The following is a 19,812-nucleotide window of genomic DNA, read 5'->3' on the forward strand; positions in this document are numbered from 1 at the left end:
AAGCAGTTTGAACTTTGTGTGAGACTGGCAAACATCCCTGTGTGTAGGGTAAGCAGATTTTCTGCCTTCTTGTGCAAAAACTACAATACGGGAGAATGGGGTAGAGGAGGTAGGGAGGGAGGGAGGTAAGGAGGGAGGAAGGGAGGGAGGGAGGGAGACAGGGAGGGATAAGGAGAATGACTGAATCTGTTTTAGTGCTTACCTTCAACAAAATGAAGGTAGACGAGGGAAGAAGGTCAGAAGATATATGAGAAAGGTGAGATCTCAGACAGAGCACTCACTACTTTATACTACTCACAGGTAGAGTTAAATCATGTGACAGGATACCTGCCTCAAGGCAAATTCTGTTTACACAACCGAGCACAGCCTCTGCTCAGCTCCACGCTGAAGCACTAACTAAGAAATGTCAGGAAACACATTTCCAAAAATAAGATACAAGAATCAAAATATAGGGGAAAACATTTTTTTGAGCAGTGTTCTGCAGATAAACATGCTTCTATAATACGAATTACAAACACATTGTAGTTTTTACAAAGTCATGTGTGCTATTGACATATTTGAACATATACTATAAAAAAAAAACAACCTCTAATACAAAGTCTCGAATACAAAGGTTTAAAGTCCAAACAGACAGACTGCTTATACAATGCGATCATCTGGGTTAAATAAGGTGATTAGTTAATTGCAGAGGAACATCACTTTCATGTGATCCTAAATCTTCTTAACATTCAAAACAAGATAAAATAACAAGTGCACCTGAAGAAGAGCTCATTAAATGGATGTGTAATTCCCCAAGCATTGTGACTAAGTTAATCCTTCAAAATCTTTGCAACATATATGATTATATAGACAGGCATGGATGTAGACTGCCATTGGACTGTTTGACAGAGGTATACACCCGCAAGGTGGTAATTCTAATTATAAAGTCATTCTATAGACCACTAATACCAAATCTTGTGAAATTGGTCACAAATATCAAAGTCTGTGAGGCATTTATAATGTCTGCACTGATGCATATGAGACAAAACAGGGAACTAGAGACACTAAAGTGGAGCTGATGATAAAGTGACGAGGAAGAGATCCTTTAAAATACATAAGAGTACATTCAGCTAGACATACTGCCACAAAGTTGAAACATACTATTATCATACTCAAACACATACATACAAACAGACATACCAGGCAATTGGATTATGCTGAAGCAGAAGGCTAGATGAAGCATGTGAGACTGACACACAGTGCCATCAAATTGAAATGATGTGTCTTAAATGAATTATCTGTGGGTCGCTGTGGCTGCTTCTCTGCTGTGGGTGTGTATGAATGTGTGCGAGAAATGTGACAGCGCATCTTTCCTGGTAAAGGGTGTGTGTGTTTGTTTTTTCAACTGGACGCGATGTTGGGAAGCTTGAGAAATAATGATATAAGGCTGAGAAACCACAGACGGGGGGAGGAGAGCTAAAGCAAATACACACACGGTCACCTAACTCACATGTGCAGACACACCCCTGGTATGTACTAACTTGTCTGAATGTTTCTTTTTGCTGAGGTCTATGAATTTACTGTACAAGCAGAAAGTCACAACATCTTTAAGATGTGACAGATTGGGTTACATTTTATTGTCAAGATATTATTTGGTTTTCATCCCTTATATCTCATCCATCAGTATTGCCACAACTGGAAGCGCTGCTCTGGAAAATTAGCTTGAACTGTTTGAGTTTGTAAAATGCTAACTTTAAACTACATCGTAACCCTTATTACTGCATTGAGACATATTGTCCATTTATTCCTCTTAATCCCGTGTCAGCGCGTTCAGCTTTGCATTAGTGTCTGACGGTCAAAACAGTGGTCGTCAACATCACCATGTTTCCCCGTGACAGCCCTTCCCTTCTCCTTTTCCCCCCATCTTTCAATCTTTCATCTTTCCCTCTCTCTCTCTTTCTGTGTCTTATCATGGCGGATGTGACAATAGGACCCCTGATAGGTGTCCTGTGCCTTGCCTGATAACAGGGCCTCCCTCCAATGCAGCTGTCATGACGGCTGATAGATGGACCCGGTGCAGTCACACATGTACGAACCCATGGAGGGGTACAGCACACATGCACACATACACGTGCGCACACACACAACACGAATGCATGCATGTATGCACGCCGTACACACACACACACACCCACAGAAGCTGTGTTTGCTTACCATGGCATGAATACAGTGAGTACAGAATGCTTAAATATTAGCCTGCTCATATGCCAACATATCCATTTATGAATCACTGGTGGTTGTCAATATAAGCCTACTACTGATCTTCAAATCACTGCTTAGAACTTACTTTTGTAGGAAAGCTTTTTAACATGCGATTTGTAACTCTGGTACTAATATTTTGTTTTTACTCTTTTTTATCTTACTTTTATTGCAACCACATTTTTGTACTAACTTAAATAAGAGCGATTTTTGACTCTACGGCCTATGAGAGTTTAAATAAAGGTAACAACGTCTGATCTACTGAGCTGGACACATGGCTTTCACAGTACTGCCATACAAGCCAGTAGCCAGTAAGATTTCCCTTTAGCCTCAGTTTACCATCAGGTACAACTCTTTTCTCTCCCCTCTCTCCCAAGCACCTATTCTCTCTTTACCGCTTTTCCCAAAATGTATATAATGATGAATAGATTAATATGCCCATCTACAAAGGTATTTTGCACTGCTCTGTTAAATTAAACAAAAGATAATATTGAATCTGACACTACAGCTCTACAATTACTAAACTGTAATTTTCTGTCGGTGCATAATGCTAATTAAGTGGGTATAATGTTATAAATCAACACATTTTTGGTGAAATGACAAATTGCAATATCAAACCTTCTGTTTATGACTTTAGTCAAAGACGTTTTCTTTAAAATCAAAACAAAACAATAAAAAATAGGGTAGGTTTGTTTTTCTTTCAAATCTATGCAACAACCACTGTTGACCAAAATGCTTTAAAAAACTGAAACTGAAAATTAAATGAAAATACAAAACCAATAGATCGTTTGAGGTATAAATATTGCATAGTAACAGTTAAACTTACACTAACAGGCATCTATAATAATATAATGCATAAATGCAAAATGTTCAACTTTAGTAAAATGTTAATATTGATAAGATAATTTTTTAGCATTGTTTGACTTAAATTTGACAGTTCTGATATGGTCTGAAAAGAGATGTTGTAATTCTATATACAGTATGTTTTATCCAGTAGGCCACTATAAAGTGCAAAGAAACGCAAAAGCATTATTTGCGTTTGTTGAAAATAAATGAATCAATTACTTTTTGCAATTTTGGGTTTCATGCCAAAATATATCTTCCTGTCTGATAAAACACATCAGCTCAATTACTACTATATTGCATGAAATGGAATGACTCTAAATAATGTTAACCTACACAAGCTTGGATTTAATATTGATAAACTTTCCATGAGACAGATTTATTCCTTATTATGAAATGATTGAATTTGTTGCTATTACTGTATTCCGTGAAGGGAGAGATTAAGTTCATATTCTGCCATTTCAATTGCTTGGATACAGGAGGTAGCGTCATTCTGGGAACAGGTTAGTCTGATCTTAAAGCAGGTGATGGGGCATAAAACAGAGAAATTACAGAGTAAAGAATTAACTCTCTGTTTTTAGGCCCACATACCCGTGATCAGGCTGGATTTATCAAAAGGTTGCGGCAGAGAAATACTTCAGTTGAGGTGAAAATGTATACATTTTTAGACTGAAGCTGCAAAAGTTAGAACAAGAAAAATCTTTTTTGTCCCACACCACAGTTGAAGATATTATTAAAAGATGTATTGTATGGTATTTTACCTCAAGAATTAAACAACTTTTCTTTCTTGTATTCTTCCGTGAAGGACCTTCTGTAGGTGGCGCTCTTGCCTATTCAGTTCATCCATATCTGACATTGCATCTTTGTTGAATTGGACGAGCATTCAGCAGCGACGGGGCAGAGAGCAGCGAATGGAAAATTTATTTATTCACTAATGTTGCAGATCATTACTTTTACCAACTAAGCATGGGTTTTATTATCAGTAGCATCTGAAATCATTGTGCGTGTTGTAGCAAAAACCCCAGAACATAAAATGACTTACATGAGCGGAGCTGTATCCTGTGGACCCAAATAATTAATCAAATTGTACGAACAGTGTGTGTGTTTTATGTGTATTCTATGTGTGAATGAGAATGAGCCACGGTGCCAGTGGGAGAGAGGAGAGGGAGGTAGGGAGTGTGGGAATAAAGACGGGGGAAAAGGGAAAGAGATGGAGAGCGGGAGCTTTGCGCAACCATCAATCACCTTCTTGGGGTTCAAGTTTATTTGGCTTCATTTTTCTTCAAAATACACAGAACGCAGGAGAGGGAGCGGAGCAGGGGGATGGAGAGAAAAGATGGGGGTGGCGGGAGAGGGGAGAGGAGACAGAGAGGAATATATGGTCTGGGGAAACTACCTGGGTGTGGGAGAATAAGGAGGGAGGCAGTAAAAGAGGGGAAGGAGACGATATGTGCACCGAGATCACAAGAAAATGATGTACAGGAACAGCTACTAATCCCAAACACCATGAAACAAATCTCTAAAAACAGAAAAAGACATGACATGAGCCTAGCACACATGTCAGGTATGTCTTCTCTGTGTGTGTTCGCCTGCCTCTGGGCCTGTCTCAGCTCTAATGAGAGACCAGAGCTCCAAACGTTGTCTCCATCTCCTCAATGACTCCTCATCAATTTGGACAACCGTTCGTAGGTTACTTTCATTTTCTCTCTCAGTCACATTTTTTCCTCCCTGTCTCTTCGGTGAGGGTCATGTGATTGTTCTCTCTACCTTCTCTGCCCTTTAAACGAATACAGTCCATGAGCCTGTCTTCCCCTTGCTCTCATTATCCAGTCCTCTTTTTTCTTTTCCAGTCCAGCCCACTTCTCTATGCCATATTGCTCTACTAACATATGACTCACAATTCCTCCTTGCCACTCAGCTCATTCAGTCCTTCTGTTTTAGCATTTCTTTCTATCCTTAGAGGTCTACTCCTCTGCAAAAGAAATGAATCTGGTGATTCAATCTGGCAAAAAAACGAATAAAGCAGTTTCATATACGTATTCTGTCTTTCTCTGATGCTGTTAGGCGGATGCAGGAAGCCTCGGAGGGGCTGCTAGCCAACTTGCTCCTCAGTTTGTTTCTATGATAACTTGAGTTCTGTGATGACTAAAGTCCTTAAAGTCCATCTGGATACAATATATAATTAAAAACAACTAAGCTCTAAAAGGAGTATCATACGAACTTAGTTTAAAGTTATTTTTTATGCTTCTAAATGATGACCACAATTCTGTAACATGCACAAATGGGATCTGATTCCATCACATTTAAAGTTACAGATTTACCTTGGTTTGAAAACTGCTGGAAACATTTGCATTTATTTAATAAAGCAGTCAATTTATTTATAGGTAATCACCTGTATAAGTGCAGCACAGAGGAGTTGAACCGTAGAAAAGCACCATGCTGCCTCAACACTGATGATATAATTTATCAGGCAAAGACCCTGACTCATACAGCATTTTTATAAGACAAAACTGAAACTGCATTACAGTTAACAGACTACAAGATCAAGATGCCTTAATGCTGGAGGAACAGGTAACCGAAGAATATTAACTGCTGGAAGCTATCGTAGCTTGTTATCTGTTATCAACGCCATTTTATTTTAACTTTTCTTATGATTACAGAAATGAGAGGATGCCATAAATGTTGTGCTGCTCTTAAATAAATGTTGCAAACCTATTATTCCCATTGGCATTTGAGCTAACAAGCATAACTGACGGTTGGGAAGGTTTGCTAGCACTAGCATTTTAGCTAAACTAGTTCACCAGCTTACCCTGCAGCTAGTCTCTTGGGAGTGCTTTCACACCTAAATGTGCAAATCAAGTTTATTATATATATTATTATGCTGATAGCATCACCAATTTCAGTCATAGAACTCAACAGTAGTTTGAATGTGCAAAATGAACGTCCTCATCGTCCAAACATTTTATTGTCTGAGGCGAAGACTGAAAGCAATCCTGTGTGCCTAGTAATCTCCATTTCTGGAGAGATGAGTAAGGCTTCTACTTGTTTTCTTCTTCTATTGTAAATTGCTGTCTCACAACGGAAAGGTCGAAATTAACCTGCTGGTCCAGACTGTGGTCCAGTCTGGTGTTTAGCTAACTTTGTTTTTTAAAACCTTCACAATTCTGACCGGCCAACTTTTCCACTGTGTCCATTACTTTTAAATGGCAAATAAGCAGCAAATCTGATTCTGTTTGGAGCATACAGAGAGACTAACACACGTCACTCTCTCTCTCTCCCTGTGCTTCTTCAACACCCTCCCTCCCTTTTTCTCTCAGTGTCCCTGTCTTCTTTCTGCCACTCTCTTTTCTCTCAGGTACAAGACTGTTGGATTAGGCTCCTTTAAGAGCGGATTAGCTGCGCTGGAGCCGTTTGAGGTAAATTGCTCCAAGGAGTCGATCTACCACCACCATTGACACCACCTCCTCCTCCTCTGCAAGACAGAGTCAAAATTCTTCACCTAATCCTCAAAGAGCCTCACTGAACCTCCCCCCGTCCTACACCCCTCTGTCTGCCTTCTCCTGCCTTTTTTGGTTTTCCCTACTCCATTCTCTCCCACCTTCCTTCCTACCCCCCAAATCCACACATAACCACACAACAACACGCACACAACCACACACACGCACACAGAGGAATGATGAGGAGTGGAAGAGTGATAGACTTGAGAGGTGGGTGAGGCAGGGTGGGGGTTGAGAGGAAGGGCTGGCATGCAAATGCAGAGGCTCCAACAGACCATGTGTGAGTGTGTGCACGTGCATGCGTGTATGTTTGTATACCTGCTGGAGTGTGTCACTTAACAGTGGTGACTGGTGTTAACGGGAAGTTGCAATATGTGTGTGTGTGTGTGTGTGTGTGTGTGTGTGTGTGTGTGTGTGTGTGTGTGTGTGTGTGTGTGTGTGTGTGTGTGTGTGTGTGTGTGTGATAGCATCTGACTGAGCAGATGGGGAGGATGGGGTGCATTATAGGGACAAGGGCGGGGTCACATCTGTGTCGTCCCTTGCGGTAGTCTGTGTGTGTGTGTGTGTGTGACACTTGGCACGGTGGCCACAGTTAGAGCCAACAACACAAACAAGGTGATTAGCAAGTGGGGACAAACACATTATTACTTGAAATTAATGGACTGACCTCATACTCTTTCTAATAGCCAACTGTTCTCTTCTCTCTCATCTCCCTCAACATGTTGGAAAACATTGTATTCTGTTTATTCTAGGCTTCATTTCCAATTTGTGCAACATTGATAGTGCGCTGTTAATACAATCTGCAGCTGAGCCTTATGCCATATTTATCATCAAACTCAGTACAACCTGCTCATAGCCTTGAACATTTGGACAGAGAGAGGCTGTCACATGTACACACAAACAGACACACGCTCACAAACACAGTCTCACTCACAAGCACACACACACGCTACCCTAGTCTTGGAGCTGCCATTGATTTGGTCTGCAAGGTGCTGTGGGCAATGGTTGCCATGGAAACCGGCAGCCGAGCAAGGCAGCCAAAGTTTAAGCTAGCATGAGGAGTGTGTGTGTCTGCATCATGTCTGTGTATTGTGGACATAAATGTGTGTGTGTGGTGGTGGGGGCTGTTTGTGAGTGTGTTTATAAGAGGTAGAGCAACCAAGCGTGCATTTAGTGTGTGTGTGTGTGTGTATTTGTGTGTGTCTGTGTGCGTGAGATGCTGGCGGGGTGACAGCAGTCTGTTTAGTATGCAGCCTTCTGACTACATCTCCCTTCCTCCCTCCCTTTGGCCCACAGACACAGCATAAGAATGATCTACGTCTCCCCCCCCAACTCCCCGCCTCCTCCTCAAACACACACTCTTGTTCATATGCACATACCAGAGTCACATGTATATGCGCTCAGACACCATGTGCCTACAGACACATTGTGTCACGACTGGTTTTCAACACAGTGAGGCCTGCAGGTCAGTATTGTAGATGAAGTTAATATAAGGGAGGGCTTAATTACAGCTAGACACTCACAGACGTAATAAACACTCCACCATACAATGACAATCCTCAGACCAAGCAGCCTGTTGGCGGAGGTGAGCATTGACATTTGCTCTCCAACCTTGTTTTCACACCCCCAGGGCGTGTCGAATGGGTGGGGATGGTCTGTCTCAGTATATTTTCTCTGGAACTGTCAGAGTGAACCCAACAGCTTCAGTTGGTGGAGTCTGTGTGTGTTATGTTATAAGTGGGGGGTGGGGGGGAATCACTTTCCCTCCTGCTGCTGCCAATGCTGCCCAGACACATATAGATACATAAACACACACGTGTGCCTACTCCTATCTTAATGTATTTGCATAATAAAATCACTATCGTGCATGCTTGCCTGCCTCTCACACTCACACACACACGCACACACCTTGCACATCTATCATAGTGAGGACCCTCTTTGGCATAATACCTAGTTCCTTAACCTAAGCTTAACTATGAAAACTAAATGTTTAACCCTAACCCTAACCCTTAACTAAACCTAATTCTAACCCTAACCCTTAACTAAACCTAATTCTAACCCTAATCCTAAAACCAAGACTTGACCCTGAAACAGCTCTTTGAAAGTGGGTCAGAAAGTGAGGACTGCCCAAAATGTCCTCTCTCTGACGGTTGTAGGCTCAAAATTATCCACGCAAAGATACCTGTACAAGTACAAACTCACACACGCACGCACACACGCACACACGCACAAACGCACACAACACACACACAGTCTCTCTGTTTCTTAGGCACACGTGTCAGGGCTTGAACTGAGCTGCTCTCAGATCCTGTGGAGAGGCTATGAAGATAGGATGGGGGTAGAGGGGTGATAGAGTATTTGCTCTCTCTTTTTCTTTCTCTCTCACTTCTGAGATGCTTCCTGTTAAGATACAAGACAGACAGCTCTCTCTGTACTCCTGTTGTCCATTTCCGCTATTCTCTTTGCTTCCTAATCCCTTTCCCTTTCTTTTCTCTCCTTTTCTCTCCTCTCTTCTCCTCTCCTCTCTCCTTCCCCTCCTCCTTAACCACTAAGTTTCTCCTGTGCTCAGAGGGAGCTGTTAGTGCAGAGCTCCACTTCACTACTGCAGATCAATATGTGTGTGTGTGTCATATTGCTTGTGTCTTCTTAATATATACATAGTACAATATGTGTCTATGTGTATCTAGTATAGTGCAATACTGTGTGCATGTGTCTAATACAACAGTTTGTGTACAGATGTGATTTAAGTGTGTGTGTGTGTGTGTGTGTGTGTGTGTGTGTGTGTGTGTGTGTGTGTGTGTGTGTGTGTGTGTGTGTGTGTGTGTGTGTGTTTGTGTGTGTGCGTGTGTTCTTGTACTTATTTGTGAGCATAATGTGTTTGCCTAAAAGCCTGACCCTTAACCTAAACATAAGTAAGGGTTAGAATTACATTTAGGTTAAGGGTTAGGTATCCAGTTGTGATAGTAAGAATCACACCTGCTCAAAAATGATGTTATCAAAGAAAAAATCTTAACTGGAAATTAAATTTGTATGAATACCAACTATTACTGTATAAATGTCTCAAATTGGCCAGCAGTCATTGGTCAGTAAACCCAGCAAAGACAGTGTACCACTCCTGATACCTTGTTGAGGTCAGAGCTCTCAGAAAAGGAGGATATAAAAGGGGAGGAAGAAGAGAGAGGATGAGGAGAGGGAGTTAGCTCTGGAAAGAGTGCGGGTTAGGGAAGGTAAAGCACAGGAAAGGCTTTAACAAAGTGTTAAGTTGTGTGTGTGTGTGTGGGGGGGGGGGAGTCGTGACTCAGAGGGCTATTGGCACGAGTATCGTTTACTTTGTGCACTGCAGTAGGTACGACACCATGACAGTCCTACAGTACCTGCACACACGCAGGAGCAGGCACACACACATATTATATATTATCATGTATGTTAAGAACATGCTTTTTATGTCATTAATGGTTCAATAGGTTATTCAGTCATTTAATTATCATCAAGTTATTTTGTCACTGTTGTGTTATGATATTCCTCATAATAATGGATCACTATCAAAAGCATTGCTGTAACAAGTACACTCACCAGTTTATTAGGTACATCTAGATAAAACTAATGTAGTGTAACACAACCTGTCTGCAATGACTCCTCCTTCATGAGGGTAATTTAATTATAATGTTCACTTTATAATGAATGTGTTTGACAGAATTGTTGATTTGTTTCAATGTCAATCCCATTTATATGAATTACGGCTTACAAAAGATTAGGAAAACCTCTCGCTATAAACCACTACACTTCAACAGCACAACAATTCTAGCCTCCAAAATAACCATTAAAATAAATCAACATCCTCTTAAGCAGATGTAGTTGCAAATAAACACTTAAATCTTCATGAAGGAGGATTTATTGCAGGTCTGTTGTATTATAGTGCATTAGTTCAATCTAGGTGGACCTAAGAAATAGGAAGTGTTTTGCTAAAAAATGTAATGGTATGGATTTATTACCCTGCACGCCCATGTAGCTAAATACAGCGTACTTTTTTTCGCCACTGCCTGTGTGCGTATACATACAAAATAAGCCAACAATGCATGGACTGATTTCATCAAACTTGGTAAGATTGTTACTTGGGTGTATGTGTGTTTATTTGTGTGTATGAGGGGTCTCCAGATAATTAACTTTCAGAACTGATCGGTCAAGGGTCAAGGTCAAGGCAAATTTTCGACACGTACTGAAGCTTATTTAGAATGAAAAATAAATCATTCATCATCATGGTTTAATACAGTCATCATGAACTTGCATTATTACAAGTGCATACCTCCATCAAGGCTCATGCCCTATCCTAACATGTTAAATACATTTTCCATTTATGTGGATTAGATTCAAAATAGTTTTTTAATAAGATTGTGGTGTATATACAGCGTATATGCAGCGTCCCACTGATGCTTTTCATAACTGAAGAAATGTGCGGTTAAGAAAATCCCTGGAAGATGTTTTTTGACATCGGCATGGACAATGATTTACAGAGTACACATACATGACAACAGTCTCTAATGTTAGTTGGATCATTGTCAATAAATGAAAATATACCAATGCTTGTTAAACGGTGCATGGTGTTATGTATGTTGCAGCAGTGCATTAATGACAAGTTCCGCTTGCTAATAATCCTAATATTAGAAACTTTGCAGAGGATAAGAAATAAAGTAAAAGTAAAAGGCTCTGTTTCTATTTTGTTCTGGGATTCTTTCACTTCAAGTGAATTGCTGTTGAGATTCTGTGAAAAGCCAAACTGCAAAGATGGACTCCAACACTTAACTTGATCATATGTAGTTTTAGTGGCTGCAGGCCTATGTGGCTGTTTTCCACTGCTCTGACCTAGTGCAACCATGTTTGCAATATACCATTGTTGTGTAGATGATGTTTGTTATGTGGATCTGACAACTCTGCCTTAACCAACTGTTGAATGTTTTATATTTCTTAGTTTTTCAAGAACCACTCATTCTAGAATCGAAGGAAGGTCAGAAGGAAAGAAAGAGATTCCTCCATTAATAGTGAGATGACACCAACAGCCCTCCTCTGAGGCCAACACCTGTCAATCTATTCTTATCCAATCATCACTCAGATTATCCCAAAGACCCGACCCAGTGCTGCTAGCTCCACACAGCTGCAAATACGCTTGTGTAACAAGTCACATCCATCTCACAATCATTCTGTCTCACATACACGCGTACACACACACACGGAGGCCACTGCATCATCCGTCACATGCAAACTATCACATAAACATCTTCCACAGACTTGTGCACACGCCTTTGCTCCCACTTGCTGCTTCCACTGAGACATCCACCACCGTGGCGACGGTAACCGCGACAACAGGCATAAATTAGCGTCATGGTGATATGCAAAGCAAGGGAGCAACAATTAAAGCTTGACTAACGAGCTTCTGAGGAGCGAGGCTGAAGTTCCCCCGAGCAGCTGCTAACTGGATTAGCCTGCGCGCACGCACGCACGCACGCACGCACGCACGCACGCGCACACGCACACGCACACACACACACACACAGAGATGAGAAAGGGAGGAAGAGCAGAGAGACTGATGTTCAAGCACCACCTGTGAGACTACCACACGCTCCCACGCGCACACACACACACACAAAGTCAAATGTATATGTAGCAAAAGCAGACAAAGAAAACAGCATCTAAACAGCCAATATCCCTTCAGCCAAAGATCATTACCAAGCTTGTCCCAGGGTAGATCAACATAGCAAGACAAATTACTCCATCATGAAACATACGTCCATTCTAACACACATAAACCTTAACTTTTTAAGATGAGCCCTGACAGTCACCAAAAGATGAGACAGATGTTGGTCTACGTGAAGGGTCCAACCAAGTGTCTGTAAAGTGAACAGCTAATTAGTCTTAGAAAACATGGTGTGAAATGATGGGAGGTGTTCTGTAAACACAGCACAAATAGTAAACAGCCATTTAACAGGTTTTTCTAGGGCAGAGGGAAAATATTATTGAACCATGGGATCTGATGATGGTATTGCTAATGCAGCCGGTTAATCAGGCAATATAGTAGCTGCTGTTGGGAAACCTTCAAAATACAATAATTAAAAATGATTAAACACAGCCTACTATCTGTCTCTGAGGGGTATGTCCGTCTACGATACATCTGAACCAACCAATCAAAGATCCAGTAGAATGGGAAAGGACACTGTGACAACTTTTTCTATTGGCTCATTCAGCTTCTAGCTGCAGCACCTCCTCATTTGTTACATTTGGCATATGTTCTCTTTAGTTTCAAGATTTCTTACCGTGACAAGTTTAGTATTTTTTTTGTCCACTGTGTATACAATTGACCTATTAAGACCAGATGCAATATATGTGTGCATCTACCTTTAAGACCAGATGCGACACATGCATGCCAGTCCTTTTAGAGCTGGGTGAGACTCATCCACGATGTCATCATGTTCAAGACATGTGTTTGCTGAAATACATCTCAATTTGCTGAAATACTTGCAGTAATGGTAAAATGTATTCCGGAATAGGTAGTCTGTTTATTTGCGGTAGCAGCATTTAATACAACGGCTGAGAATCTAAATGAGGGGAGCATTATAATAGCAGATATAAAGTGTGTCAGAAACGATGATAATAAGAATAAGGAATATTCACCCCAAGATGGTGACCCTCTGACCAAGGCTCAGTCAGTAAGGGGCTTGCTTGAGGAGGATAAAGAAGGTCTCTACCTGCTTCAGAGGCTGAGAAGTTTTTGTAAATTTAGAAAATGTTGTCAGCTTTTCAGGAAACCCTCAGTCTTAATGGGGTCATTTTCAAATAACACTTTGATGCGTTTTTATATGCCAGCTTAGGTCTTAATGGGTTAAAGCACAAATGGAAATGGAAATTAAAAAGCTAATTTCCATGACGTGTCTTACAGCTGACAAAAAATAAAAGAGTTAGAGAAGACATTAGCTGAATTGGCAACAAAATGCAAGGGGTCTACAAACCAATTGATGTCAAGTATACAGTCAATGTTGGTGATGACGTAAGGACATACGTTTGTCATACAGGGGTCTTCAGTCTGCTCCCTAAAATATAATGTGACACAAAACTAACCAGAGCAAATATAAACAATGCAAAAAAAGCAAAGGTTTGTGTGAAAACAAAACGCCCTTACAAAATCCTTAGTATAACATACCTCACAAAAACTGCATACTACACATAATTCCATGTGAGGATTTTCCTAAATGTTTTATTCAACAATCGTTCTGATAAAAAAAAGTTTCTCTAAGCCATTATAACCAAGACGACATCACTAAGGCCTCCCCCTCGACATGTGGAAGCTCTTTCTAGAGATACAGGAGACAACGAGCGACTGTTTTCACAGACCTGTAAACTCATTATGTTGTATTTTTTAATGCTTGACAGTTGCAAGTATTTTAGTGACCTTAGTCACCATACACTGAAAATAAATCTAATTATTAATTACACTAATTATAATTGTGCTAAATGTAAGTACAATAGGGAGTATCTTATATTTCAGACACTCCAATTCTGCATCGCTCTCTTATTTTTCTCTTTAAATGAAAGTCAGGGGACTTTCTTTTTAATATGTTCCATCCAAACTCCACAATAAATCTCTCTTTTTATGCATTTGCCTTTCTTCTTTAAGTCGTTCTTTTTCTTCCCTTCACATCCCTCTCCCCTCTCTCCTCCCAGTCTCCAATTCTCCCCCGCTCACTCAAATAAATCCACCCCCCTCCCACAAACACACACACCCCCTTCCACCCACCGCCCCTTAAATCTATGACACACACACGAACATACATGTGCACGGACTCGCACTCACTCATGCACACAAACACACAGCCCTCCAGGCAGGAGCCACAAAGGCCCCATATTAATAAATCTGCTCCTTTATTGGTGCTGAGTGTCTCTGGCAGAGGGAGGAAGGAAGAGAGAGAGAAAGAGAGAGAGGGAGGAGAGGGGGAGGAAGGAGGAGGAGCAGGACAGGAGACGCAGAGATCACCAGAGGGGAGAAGGAGGAGGAGGTGACTGACTGTTGTCATATCATAAACACAAGGGAGGCAGAATGAGAGAGACAGAAAGATAAAGAGGGAGGGAGACAACATCGACAAGTGCATCATCAACACACACGCACACACACACTTCCTATTGACGATAATACCATGCCCTGAGATAATGAGCAGCTCCATGAGAAGAAGCACACGAGGGAGAATTTCACTTGTTAAGGTACAGTCCACCCACACCTCCTTAATATCCACTGCCGAGTGGATTACTGAGGACACCTGACACCTGGCAGAGCGACCGGAGCATGCAGAGTGGGCTGTGCTGGTCGCTGGGCTCAGGACACAAACTGCCCGGGGTGGGCTCTCTGTAATGACAGCAGCTAGCTTGGCTTAGTGGTCCAATCTCAGCCATCAGTCAGCTGTGACAGATTGGGGATATGAGCAAAGGAGCCGTTTAGCTTTGGTGTTTGGTGTGGTGTGTGAGTGCATGCGCTTGTGTGTCTGGGGGAGGTGGAGGAGTGGGGTGGGGTGGGTGGGGGCTATCAGCGCTGCTAGTGTTGCAGAGGCATCAATACACTCTCGACAGGCCATTTTCCTATGCCTATTCCAAGCCCTGGTTTGTTGCTGGGGCAACAACCGCCATTTTACCTTCCCTGGCTGCACCTCTGGAAGATTTTATAAAACCACAACCCATGTTTTTGGTTGTATTTTCTCCCGGACATGTGTTTGAATATGCTTCGCTCCTGCTATTAAGTCTGAACCATTGCCTTCGGCCATTTGGTGTATCAGCTCAAGTTATCAGTACATTTTATAGATAACCTGCAGTGGACAGCCTGTTTCATACAGCTACTCAAGGACTGACAGGAAAAGGCTGCATGGTGTTTTATACCCCTCCTAAGGTTAAAGGTTGAGTATTCTATAACACCACCAGGAATCTGAAGAAAGACCCTGGAATCAGAGCTCAAGACGAATGAAACTGTTTATCAGGGCCAAAGCAGAGGCAACAGTATTCACCACATTTCATCTGCACCAAAACAACATTGCACAGCCAACACGAAGGATTGAAACTGTTCCCTTACCTGTCCATGAGGCTGCATGGCGCTGTAGGGCATGTTCTGGTTCAACACTTTCTGCTTCATCAGCAACATCCTCTTCTGCTCTTCACTAAGGTGGGCTGTCTGTCCCGGGATTGGGCCCTGGGTCTGCCCTGGCCCCGCCCCCTGGCCCCCACCACCCATGTAGGGAGGCATCATTGGGTTCTTGACCTGATTGTTCCCTGCCATTGGTTGAGTCATTCTCTGACCTAAGTGATCCACACCGCTGCCGCTGAAGTGACTCAGTGGTTTGGTGTTGCTATAGGACAACATGGCTGCGGTTTGCTGCTGCTGCTGTTGCTGCTGTTGCTTGGACAGGGTGTTTTGGTTGATACTGTTTGGCTGTTGCTGTCCCATCATGCTTATGTGGTTGTGAGGGAGGTAGTTGCTCATTGGGGCTTTGGGCCCATTGTTGGGGGCCATCCCTGCCACTAGAGGGCCCTGTGGTGTGTTAAAGGCTTGTGGTGGGTACATCATGGGGCTGTTGGGTTTGTCCTGGTTAAAGGGACCAGAGTTGTAGGGACTGGTTGGAGCGCCTGCAGGGGACCAGTTAGCTGCTTGTTGTTGCTGCTGCTGCTGCTTCTGCTGCAGCAGTTTAGCACGTTGCTGAGCCATTGCTTTTAACTGCTCTGCTGGAGAAAGTTCTGGAGTCACTGGCCCTACAGGCTGACCTCCGGGGGCGACCCCAGCTGCTCCGGGTCCTGTTCCTGCCTGACTGACCCCCGGGCCTGGGTTCATGATGTAACCATTCGCAGGCCTGGAGACTGCTTGTGTCTGAACCTGGGCAGGGGTTTGAGGGGAACGAGCCACGCAGTTGTGCAATGGTGAACCCGATGCCATGGCAACGGCCGGAGACTGCTGCAAAGGTTGCTGCGGAGGTGTTCCATTGGCAGTGGTGGCAAACTGAGGGCCAGACGACGATGGTCGGACCTGAGGAGAGGCATCCAAACACAAAAAAATATGATGAGACTTATGTACAATCAACACCTCTTAATCTTTATAATTAACACACTGTTAACAGTTTGGTACCATCTTCTCTGTACAGTAGTACAGCCTGAGCTCAGCCAAAGACACTACACAAAATCATTCAGAAGATGGTGACACTGCAGTTTGTCAAGAAATAGTCACAGCCTATGACTCCCCCTACACTCACCACTTGCTGTTTTACATTTCTATTTGTATACATGAGTTAAAATAGATTGCAAGTAACACATAAGATCACTTGAACATGATGGTAGGTGTCATTATTAACCTTTGCGGCGAGTCAGGCTAGCTGCTTGCCCCTGGTCTTTATGCTAAAGTAAGCTAATCGCCTGCAGGCTTCAGCTACATAGATACAGCCCAGTCATGGTAGCTGATCATCTCCCACTTCAAAAGCAAAGAGGGTATTTCCCAAGAATTACGTCTTACTCAATCTCATTCTTCTACCTCTCACTGCAGAGCCATATCCGTCCCCTAAACTAGACAATTTATATATAAAAAACAATTATCTAGATATTATTCCTGTTATGTAATCAGACTTGACTGTTCAAAGTTGCTAAGTGACGTTTTGATTAAAGAATAAAAATATCAATTCAACTTTTTATTCATAACAAAAATGTCCATGACACCAATTACTAAAGACCTTTCAATATTCATAAAATCTCATTATAACAAGAGATTGTTTTCAGTCTTGCTGGAAGCCATATTGTCTCAGACCAAAACACCTCATAGCTAACCAATTAAACTTTATTTCATGTTGTTCTGCACATCTACTATAATTTACAGCTTTATTCATGTATTAGCGTTCAAAAACCATAAACTGAAGGACGCATCTGTGTAAAAGTATCACTTTGTATTGTAACGGGTTTCTACTTTCATGAGAAAAGTGGATGAAAAAGTAAGAACAATCAGGAAAGTAATCGAATAAATCTTTCAACTGGATGTTATCTTTGCATCAAAATTTAAATGTAATTTGAACTAAATGCAGTTTCAATATGGTTTATGTACTGTTGTTATTTCGACACTGTGAGAGTGAGCTTTATTGTGTCTGTTACAAGCAAAAGTTAACAATCCCCTTAACTGGTACTCACAAGTGAGTTACAAGTTCAACTACTATGTGATTGAACTCGGGGCAAGTCATAAGACATAATTTAAACACTGACCTGTGGCGAACCTATGGGAACCTGTGGACCTCCCTGTGGGGGCTGAGGAGGAGGAGGCAGGGCTGCGGCCGGCGCCGTCCCCCCTCCAGGTGCCGTCGTATTCCCTGCTGCTTCCTGCGGGCCTGGTGTCTGATTGTTTGCCGGCCTGCCAAACTCCGGCTCCTTCTTATCCTCAAAGTCCTCATTGAAGAGGTCATGCATGTCATCCTCTGGCACGGTGTTGGCCAGCTCATCGATCAGCTCCTGCCACTCCTGGTCATTAAGGTTGATGTCAGAGAACAGTTTGTTCTGATTGGACAGAGACTGGGGATCCGAGGACTCCATCCCGCTGGCATCATCCAACGGCTCCTGTTTCAGATCTTTGAGGAGGCCGAAGCTGTCCTCCAGGTCAAGTGAGCCGTTCAGCTTCATGTCTGGCAGATGGCTGCCCCCGTTCTTCCCCAGCTCATCCGATGCTCTGCCAACATGGTTGCCATTGCTGCTTGTAGTGTTGTTTCCAGTGGAAGTGTTGGGCCCACCAAGTAATGGCTTAATGTCCATTTGGTGATGCAAAGGCGAGATGGGTGGTACACTGTTGCTGTTGTTTGGGAGACCCGTTAGTGAGTCCAAACCACCAGAGCCCTCCTTCCGTACCCGTTTGGTGGTCGGTGAGTAGCTGCCTCCATCACAGATGCCGTTCTGGTCTCCATTAAGGGGCGATCGTGCACTATCAAGTTTCCTCTTTACAGTTTCCTGGAGCTGAAACAAAGAAGGAAAAGAAAAGAGATTAGGACCAAAAGGGTTCACAGTATGAACATATTTTTTTGGTCTTCAGGTGCTAGGGATGGAAAGAACATGAGATACCAAATCAATAAGGCAACAGGCTGCTTCCTCTCTACACGACTGTCATTGGAAGACAAGAGGAGTGTGCTGAAAATCATAATATCACTAAGACAAATCAATTGTTCTTTCAGCAAGGACTCAATCTGGCTGAATTCTCATATGGAGCACATCCTTTACACACGGTACACATATGCATGTGTGCAGATACTCATGAAGTGTAGGACAAGGCAAAGCAACGAGAAAACTTGCAGCCTAGCAAGTTGGACTCCGGGTTTTCAGGGAAAGGTAGGAAAGATCAAAAAGAACAGCTACAGTATTCTTGCCATCCATTAGAATTGGCCAATAGGCGACTAAGCTGCCCCAGTTAAATCCACACCCGTTCTTAGCCTAGACGTAAGTGCCTCTGCCATGGCACAGACAAGATAACAACAGGGTGCTAATGGACGGTGGCTGGCAGTTAAGGTAATCACTATCATAGACCTGGGTGGGAGAGGAGTGGAGGCATGGAGGGACAGCAAAAAGAAACTGAGAACTAGCAGGAGAGGTGCAAGGCACAGTTAAGAAAAGAAACAGAAGTGAGGAAGAACCAAGTCCATGTCCACATGAGAAATCTAAAGTTCTTACTAGGTTAACCTTTTATCTACAACAAACAAGTATTGTCCATACCAACATAACTTTTTAGTGGATACATTTGAAAACAGCAATCTCACATGGTGATGCTGATAGGGGAATGTGTCTCTGATATATACATTTCAGCTGGGCCTAGCTTGACAGTTAGCCACCAAATCTGTTTGATTGATGATGGATGGAAGTATGAAGTTTCTAAAGCACCTTTCACTAATCAAAAAAATACAGCAACATCTGGCTTGAATCTGCAATGTGAATGGATACAATCAGAATTGTAGAATATAAGAAGATATATAGACTGGAATAAGCAATGGGAAATTACAACAAATAGAGTATGATGAAAAAAGTAAAGTGCATAAAAACGGAAGTTTCTGTGCAATTTAGTAAGCTCTCAATCTCAATTTCACTCCTAACTCTCGCTAATTTCAAACCCTAATGAAGTTGGCAAAGAAATAGTGGATGCTATTAAAGTGACGGATGGGAAGCAGGGACCTCATTTATGAAAGGTTCCCAGGGCACACATTTC

At 42.4% G+C, this 19,812-nt stretch overlaps 1 protein-coding gene across 1 annotated transcript in view; it reads right to left on the minus strand.

The window, feature by feature from the left end:
- The window catches only part of maml3 (mastermind-like transcriptional coactivator 3), a 98,292-nt gene that overhangs the window by 34,312 nt on the left and 44,168 nt on the right, over positions 1–19,812 (minus strand). Inside the window, exons 2-3 of the mRNA XM_061091086.1 lie at positions 17,838–18,575; positions 15,679–16,623 (exon numbers count right to left, since the gene is read on the minus strand). Coding sequence (XP_060947069.1) covers positions 15,679–16,623; positions 17,838–18,575 — 1,683 coding nt within the window. The remainder of the gene's footprint in view (positions 1–15,678; positions 16,624–17,837; positions 18,576–19,812) is intronic.

This window comes from Limanda limanda, chromosome 2 (assembly GCF_963576545.1).
Source record: "Limanda limanda chromosome 2, fLimLim1.1, whole genome shotgun sequence".
Taxonomy (NCBI): Eukaryota; Metazoa; Chordata; class Actinopteri; order Pleuronectiformes; family Pleuronectidae; genus Limanda; species Limanda limanda.